This window comes from Chenopodium quinoa, unplaced genomic scaffold, assembly GCF_001683475.1.
Source record: "Chenopodium quinoa cultivar QQ74 unplaced genomic scaffold, ASM168347v1, whole genome shotgun sequence".
Lineage (NCBI taxonomy): Eukaryota > Viridiplantae > Streptophyta > Magnoliopsida > Caryophyllales > Amaranthaceae > Chenopodium > Chenopodium quinoa.
The window spans coordinates 3,608,006-3,616,859 of record NW_018743331.1 but is presented as its reverse complement, the minus strand read 5'-3'; the positions used below and the strand labels follow the sequence as shown (position 1 = coordinate 3,616,859).

At 37.1% G+C, this 8,854-nt stretch overlaps 1 protein-coding gene across 1 annotated transcript; it reads right to left on the bottom strand.

The window, feature by feature from the left end:
• Positions 1-6,105: 6,105 nt before the first annotated feature.
• On the bottom strand, positions 6,106-8,854 carry LOC110737775 (transcription factor TCP4-like). The gene is made up of 2 exons (XM_021918122.1): positions 6,532-8,854; positions 6,106-6,433 (listed from the first exon to the last, which is right to left on the bottom strand). The coding sequence occupies exon 1, from the start codon at positions 8,181-8,183 to the stop codon at positions 6,579-6,581; it is 1,605 nt and encodes a 534-aa protein (XP_021773814.1). The 5' UTR covers positions 8,184-8,854; the 3' UTR covers positions 6,106-6,433; positions 6,532-6,578.

The window sequence follows — 8,854 nt, the reverse complement described above, 5'->3', positions numbered from 1 at the left end:
TGATGTGACTTACAATGTACAATTGAGAAAGCTTACAATGGAATAAGAATATATGCATGCTTGAGGTATGGATACAAATCATAGAGAATGTGAAACATGAGTGTGAGAGGAATATATTATTCGCCTCTCAACAAAGGCCTTTGTAAATAAAATGATGTTGGAGTCGGCACACGGAATTGGTTTAAAGCCTATTGATAAATCAATTGTGATTGATATCCATCTTAAAAATTTAAGTTTATTGGCTCCAACGAAATCACAATAGACTTCAAGTTTTGTACTACGACCATTCCTATCAATAAAGAGATGTAGTATCTTCATATTTGTTATATGTGTAAGGTTAAGTTAAAGTACTCTTAATAGGTTTATAGTCTTGTTAAAGATGGTTTAAAACGGTACAAACTTGATGAACTTATAGATGTGAATGTGGAGGCTACACCCGACCCCCTATGAGATTTCGTAGTCTAGCTATCACCTCTAGAGCATTCATGAATAATCTAGGAAAAATGTAAGGCTTTTTAAATTTGCGCTGGAAGTCTGGAACACCTCGTAATATGAGAATAGTTTAATTGTTTGACTGTTATTTAGAGGTTAGTAACTCAGAAGATTACAATGTGTTATAACTTTCATTTCCTCCTAAAATTATGCTACCCGTTTTGGTTGATTTTTATTTATTTATTTATTTTTATTTTTTTTACAAATGAGTTTTACTTGATTAATGGTCATTAACTAAGCCTTTTTTTTTTTTTTGGCTCTATTGGAGACTAGATTCATTCCCTTTAATTTGGTAACTAGGCCGTTTTTGGCTTGATTGGTAATCATTTTAGTTCCTTCTACTCTAATCTCATACATTATAAAAATAGGCCCTGTTTACTTTGCCTTATATTGCTGAAATGAAATCGTTTTTACTGAACTAAAATTATTTTTATTAAATTGAAATTTTTTACTGATTTTCTATTATATTTCTTATTTAAAGTTATTGATTCATTCTCACACGCACCCACGCAAGCACACGCACCCACGCAAGCACACGCACACACATTATTGTTGAACTAATATTATAATCAGTTATGCTACCTCTGTTTCCTATTATTTGCAACAAAGAGGTATTATTTATGAGACATAAAATATTGCTGGAGGTAGTAAAATTTATTAACAGCCGTGTGTTGCATGAGACTTAAGCTAGTTAAATCAAATAAACCTAAATAGTCACCAGAAAAATGGCAACGGATCAAATTCGGGTTGGATGGCGCTAAAACCGAATCCGATCTGTTTTATAATCGAACCTTGGACTCGAATACGAATCCGAATCTGAATCCAATTGATCTGAGTCCGTGTCCAACTCATATTTTTAGCATTCGAATCTGGTCCGTTTATTTGGACATCTGATTGATCCGAGTACCTTTTTTTTTAATATTGTATAATATACTTATAATTGGTTGTATTATCTCTAATAAAAAATTTCATTTTTCACATTAGATTCGGACTTGGTCGGACTTTGCGAAAGGCCCAAGTCCGATCCGCCTTCTATTTGGATTTGGATCTAATTTATCGGATTCAAATTCGGACTATTTTAAACGAATTCGAATTGAGTCAGATTCAAATTGAACTCGGATTGAATTTTCATTCCTAGATCAACATAAAATATAAATGCAGGCTTCCAATTGGCAACTACAACTGTGGCAGTGTCACATAGAAGGGGCAACACCATAACGCAACAACACAATGGCATAGACGACCACATCATTGTGAACCAATTCAAGTTTCATGAACGGAATCGTGATATTTCTTAAACTTTTGGGTCTAACTTCCCCCATTTTATCTACCTTTTGTACTATAAAGTCCATCCATTTAAACAATTTTGAAGTCGAGGTATTAGTTAACGAATAAAGTGAGGAGAACATGACCCTTATATTATCTATAAGAACCATAAATAAGGATTATGGATTTATTCTTTTTATCTAGAATAACTCTTGCAGATTACCTTAGATAGGGCAGTTAAAGCGCGCGATGCGCGCTATAATTAGCCATGTTCGAGAAACTCATGGTATAAATGTCAGACATTTATAGTTAGCATTCGATACCCGCACATGGCTAACTATAAAGTATGAGATAACTTCTGAAGAGTAGTGTACCCCAATTCGAATGTTTTTAGGGGTATAAATGTCCGTACACTACTCTTAAGAGTTTAAAAACAAAGGCATTTAATATTAATGAGGGCAAATAAGTAAATAAACATTTTGAAGGATATAATTGTTCAAACACTATTCATAAAAGTTATCTCATATTTTTTATAAGGTAGGGATTTTATGCAAGTATGAAGTAAAACTTATCTCTTAAAATGACACATCAGGAATTCAGAACGTACTTCTGTGGTAAATTTAACTTTAAAATAATCCTCTTTTGAACTAATTGACCCTCTTTCTATCTAAACTTATATTCATGATCACAATTACTAGCCTAAACTAAACTTTATTTCTAAAAACTAAATTATGGAAGTCTGAACTAACTAATTACAGAACATCTCAAACATCATATTAACTCTATTTCACATGTTCATAATTCAACTGAATTATGGAAGTTTGAATATTCCTCAAAATTTGTCCCCCACGTCTTTATTGAAGTTTATGATTTGCTATGAAGATATTATGCTTCTTGTTAGTGGTTGACTTGCAACTATAACATTATTTATGTAGAATTGTAGAAAATGTAAATATGACAAGAAAAATGATGGGCAAAACAATACAAAAGACTGTCAATATCTCCAGATCCGTTGCCATACTCGCAGATGTGATGCCAGTATTCTGGATACATCATGTCGGTCTACCTTCTCAATATTTTCCCTAAGAAATCCCTTAGCTTGTGTTTTGTAACAATTTTGCCAAAAAAACCTGAACCAAAACGACGAGAAGCCTAGGTTACTACACATGCTCATTGCGCAGGTTTTACTGGACCACTAGGGACGGTTCACTACTAGGTCACTGATAAGAAACAGGACCTGAGCAAGGGAGCAGGTGAGCTAGAGAAGTATCGTTGGCCCCAGCTTGTCCAAGCCACACTAAACTTCATTTGTGTATTTCGGTGGAAGAGCCCTTGGGCTAGCTAGAACAAAGTCTGTGATTTCATATACCCACACATTGCTTGAACTGACTTGTTTGGTGGTTTGGCTCGGGCCCGGGAGGTCCACGAGCTATATTTAGGTTGGTTTGAACACTAGATTAGACCTATAGGGTCGGGTCAACCCAGCTCTTTGTCATTTCTAATTTTAACAATGTCCTAAAATTCTCGATGATAAATGGCCAACTTCACTTGAACAAGCCACTATTGGTTCTACTGCTACAGCCTCTACCTCACCAGAAAAGTTAATTTCAGACAATGGGACTAATATAGTATGTTGGACCAAAGAGGAGGGACGTTTGAGTATGTCATTGCCAAATTTGTTGCCCGCCAAATGTAACCTGCCCCAACTAAAGAGGACAGACTGTGAGGCCCCGGTATCAATTAGGCAATAATCATAAACCAAATATACTTTTTGGAAAGTGATCAAAGATTGAGGGAGCCTTGTTCAGATTCCTCAGTTCCAAACCCCGTCTTCTGACCTTACAATCCAAATGTACCGTGTCTGAATCTAGCAATCTGCATTTCTCGACAATCATTGACAAGGAAGTGTTCGGTTGGACCTAAGCTAGATATCAGACCTAGATTTTCTTTCCAAATTCAAAAATAATCCAAAAGTACCAGGAATTGTCTGCACATGCCTTACCACTTGAGCTCCTCATGATTCCAGAACATTATTCATAACTCATTAATGTACAGTTGAATCTGATTAAATTACAAATCTTGAACTTAATTGACTTAAATCAAGGTGGATATCAACTAGCTTAGCATATTTTGGGCAGGTTTGGGAAGATTTTACTTTCTCAAACATTCAGCCTCTTGGAATTTTTTTTTACTACTATTTTTCTTTTTGGGCGTGCCAAGTAACCAACTACAGCCTACATCAACAATTGGCCTCCTTGCCTTGTCTCACATTAAACCAGCCCAATACACACATGATCAACTCTAGTTTAGCTTTAGCTGTATCTAAGACCTCGCTATAAAACCCGACAGCAAAATTAAAATCTTCAAGGCTCCATAGAAACCAAAAATAAAGATTCAAATCCAACTATAGCTAAAATAAACAAGATGAAAATGAAGTTATTTAAAAATAGCAAGTTGTATGACAGCAAATGCTCTCTCATATTAGAACAATTTGATACCCTTATCTAACTTCAATCAATGTTAAGAGAAAAAACATCATGTACTATCCAACTCACCAGCAATCAAACTACTAAACCCCACATGTAATATTATTATTTCGCAGAGGGGCCCTATCAATAACCCTACAAAAGATATTAAATCACTACTTTCTTCAATAATATCCCTGGAATTATACATATGTAATTTTCCCTCTTGAAAATGAAAACATATAAACCTCCCATCATTTTTGTACTGATGAATTTGTAACATTTCTGAAAGGTTCTTCTCAACTGTCCACCTCACTAACTCAAATAATTTGAAGGTATCTTCTTATACAGTATTTAAATTTTAAAATATGAAAAAACTAATAATATAAAAGATATGATATAAATAAATTAAGATGAATAATTGCTCAGAAAAAATTTATAGTCTGTTCTGCCTCCTGAGTTGTAGCCATCAACCAACCATAAATAAGTACCAACAACCATCTAGTATGTGTCCCCATCCCAATAAGAGATTTATTGTATTTTTATTTTATTTTTTGAATTTTAGTTTTTTTGAAAGAAGGGAGAAAAAAAAAAGACAATTAAAATAAATGAAAGAAAGAAAAGGATGCTAAAAAGTTTCCAGCTAGACATTAAAAAAAAAAATTACTAGACATTGACATCACAGGGTAGGGGGACCATGAGAAGCATCATGCAATATTGGTACCCCATCTAGTTTGTTCTTTCATAATAGTCTTATAGAGCAATGTGTAATTGTGTTCATCTCGTTACATTTCATCTTTCATGTTTTCTTGTTTCCGTAGGTGTGTTCAGACTCTTCCATGCCATCAAATTATATAGTCAATATTTGTACAATCTTAGACTAGATTCTTCCTCCAACCCACCTGACCCAACAAACTATTGCTTCAAGGAATAGGGACACAAATCCAACTTTCTAATTTCAAAAGGTTATCAAACTTGAGGAAACAATGATTAGGTTGATGAATTTTCCATCAAACGGCTAGGGTTTGAAATGGGTTCTTGAGAAGCTATATTACTCCGACTCTTCATCTTACCATTAGTGAGCTCACCATTAGTACCCAAAAACATATTTTGCCAAAATTAACCATATTTTATACTTGGATACATACCCATGTTTGATATGAGTACCCGAGTATAGTTGAGAAGCATTTGAATGAACTCAATGCAGCATTTACAAATTTGTTTCTAGTACCCCACTTCCACTTGCACTTGCCTTTGCTTAGATGGAAATATGAAATACATGGCCCTATCTCATTTATGAGTTGTTTATATACTAAAGTGGAGATAAAACAAGGTGGTAAATGTAACTACAAAATCAGAATTTTGTACAGAATGAAGAAACTATCTAAATATATCCTAGCAGTGAAAACTGAAAAGAGGTGGTGGAATCACAAAAAGATGGAGTAACTAGCTGCATATTTCTACCATTCTTGAATGGGACTTACAATGCATTAGCTGGGAAAAATACAGGCAAAGACAGATGTAAAAGATCAACTACTCTTTCGATTCTTTTTATGTTTGTTATGGGGAAGCTGGTTGAAGTATGACAAGTCCTTCTATGAGGGCAGTAAAGCAACAAAGATAATGGCAAAGTAAATCTCTTTCAATCACATGAAAGATTGACTCCTTGAAAATGTAGAGCATACTCAAGGCCCCAACCTTTGTATGTGCTTCTTTCAATGGAAATTGAGAAAGCAACCTCTCAGATTTAGTACGTAACGAGATAAAAGACAGGATGTTCATTTGATATTGCACATTTTAAGACAGCATCTATTGTACTAGTAATAATTTTGAACAGGAATGCATGAAAAGCAATAGAAATTAAAAGATGGAAAGTCATAAAGCAGCACATAAAAGGAAGGCATCATATAGTAGCATAAAGCAAAATACTAGAAAATACAGCAGAGTTTCAGCAAAGTTGAGCTCAACAAGCTCACCTAAACATAATTGAGAGCTTGAACATAAAAGCAACAATATCATAGAAACTAACTGATAAGAAATTTAACTTTACGAAAAAGAAAAAACCTGAATTATTTCTCAGATTTAATCTTCCCGAATATTTAAAGCCATTGATTCAAAGTAACTGAAAACTCCCCCATTGTTTCTTCTGAATTCTTGTCTTCATCATAGTCTCCCAGTCGGTTTGTGAAACATATGTAATCATACAATTCCTATCAGAACAAAACAGATTGAAAAAATTAAAACTAATAACCCATAATTTAATCAGAAATGCAGAAAGCTTAACAATGTTGAGTAATAGAAGTATCACCTTTAGGGACTGAAACAGGTAAAGGGGAGTCTTCAAAATTTCTTAAATCAATGGCGAGAACCGGAGGAAGCAGAGGACGGCCTATTAGGATCGCCGTCGTGTTCCTCCTCACCCTGAATCCGAGCAGGAATGTGGAACCCAGGAAACCCACCTGAAGTAAAACCAAGGCCTGATAAGGCTTGTGGGGGGACTGCAATAGCTTGATGATGTTGATTGTGATGTTCACTTGAGCTAGCAATTGAAAAAGATGGGTCACTAATCCATGCGCGGATAGAAGGTGTGTTACTGGACTGAAGGGGTCCCCTCTGAGTATAAAATTGGCTGTGCTGGCCACCACCAAACAATGGATGCAGCAATGGTGGGGGCTGATTAAAGATAAATCCGCCCCCGCCACTGCCACTGCCACTACTGGTACCAAGATTGTGTTGCTCGGTACCGGTGTGCTGGGTGTTCCAGCCAAGCATCAGCCTATGGAGCCGTCCCAATTCCGGGTTTGATTGATGTTGGCTATCAGCCCAACCCGTATTCGGGTTTTCAAACCCAATTGGGACAGCTCCTGGGAACAATGTATGCTGCTGCTCATCATGAGCAGCAGCAGCGCTGTGGTGATGTGAATGTGGGTGCATTAGTATAGGATCCTGAAATGACTGCAAAGACAATTTTAAGTCTTGACTCTGCCTACTACTACCACCACCGTCATTACCACCACCACTCCTTTGCATCAAACCACCATGAGAATAATCCTGAAACTGCATCGGAGACGCTGATGCCGAGCTCGTTTGTGGGTGCCCTGCATTGCCCCCACCCATAGGAAAGAAAGACTTGATAGTATCAGCAATGGCATCAGAATCCAATGAAGGTGGTAACAAACTAGAATTCGAACAATTAGCATTGTTGTATAACTGTTGTTGCTCCTCACCACCATACATCCCCTCTGCACTTCCTGCATCCTTCTCCTCGGCCAATTCCACCACCCCATCTCCTGCAGAGCCCTTACCACGCCGCCTATTCGAGCTTAAAACATTCATATTAGTAGGACTCCAAGCAGGCAATTGATCAAGCTCATCAATGGCAGTCTTCGCCTTGTTAATCAACCAATCAACAGCCTTACTAGGACGGTCATACCCAAGCCTGTCCTGAACATCATAGAACTGTATAGCAGTATGAGCTGAAAGCCGAACTCTCCTGTCTCTCGGTCCTTTAGCAGTACAGACCTTGCTATGCCGGTCCTTTCGCCCCGTGGCTCGAACAATGTGACCCCCTTGAACCTCAACTATCTCCCCTATACCAGCTCTTCTCAGTGCTGACCTAGTGGAAACCTGCTGCTGCTGTTGTTGCTGCTGCTGCTGCTCAAAAGAAGAATCTCCCATTGAGGCCTTTTGTCGAACATGTTGTGTGCCAACCGCAACCGAAGGCGAAGAAGACGGAATATAAGATCGTTTCTTAATGGGTTGATGGGGTGGTGAAATGGGTACCGAATTCTGGGGTTCCAGCTGAGAATAAACCTCTCTAACTTGAGATTGCTGCAAGTAGAATTGCTGATTATTAAAGGGTGGTGGATGTTCTTGCTGATGAAATTGGTGATTCGTTGTTGTTCTTGGTGGAAATGGTGGTGTTGGGGTTTGTTCTTCCTCTCTTTCTCTCCTCCTCATCTACATTTCTGAGGTTTTCATGGCGGAATTAATGGTGGTTTTAGCAGAAATGGGGATACTTTCCAACTGCTGTAAAACCCAAAACCCCCTTCCATTCAATTCTACCATTTCCAATAATCTCAAACTATAAACAACAAATTCAAAACATACCCACCAAAAATTACTTCTAACCCATTTCAGAATCTGCAGAAACCCAGGAAGCAGCAGAAGCAAGAAGAAGAAGCAGAGGCTATGAATCAAAGATTCAAAGTAAGTACCTTGAATAAAGGGGAAGAAAGTGAGAAACTTTGGTAGAAATGAAAGGGTTTTTTGTTTTTGGTTTTTGGGTGGAATTTTGTTTCACAGTTCTGGGGGGGAGAGTAAGAAAGAGAGGAAGATGGGGATTGTAATGGAACAGTAAAATAGAAGAGAGAGAGTGTGTGTGTTTGTAGGAGAGAGGGGGGATGTCAAGTTGGTCCGAACTAGCTTTTGATTTGTTCATTATCACCGTCCGTTTTCAGTTTTTAGAATGTACACCCTCCGTATTTTTTTATCGGGATGTTTGGTAGGAGGGATAGGAATAAGGAGGATAAAAGGATGGGATAAGTTTTGAGGATTAATACGTGGGATAAGGATAAAAAGAGGTTGTCCCTTGTTTGGAATAAATTGGAAATTATATTGGAATAAGGGTC

Bases quoted from the DNA above. Each gene is read 5' to 3' on its own strand.
- LOC110737775 (XM_021918122.1), bottom strand. From the start codon at position 8,183: ATGAGGAGGAGAGAAAGAGAGGAAGAACAAACCCCAACACCACCATTT.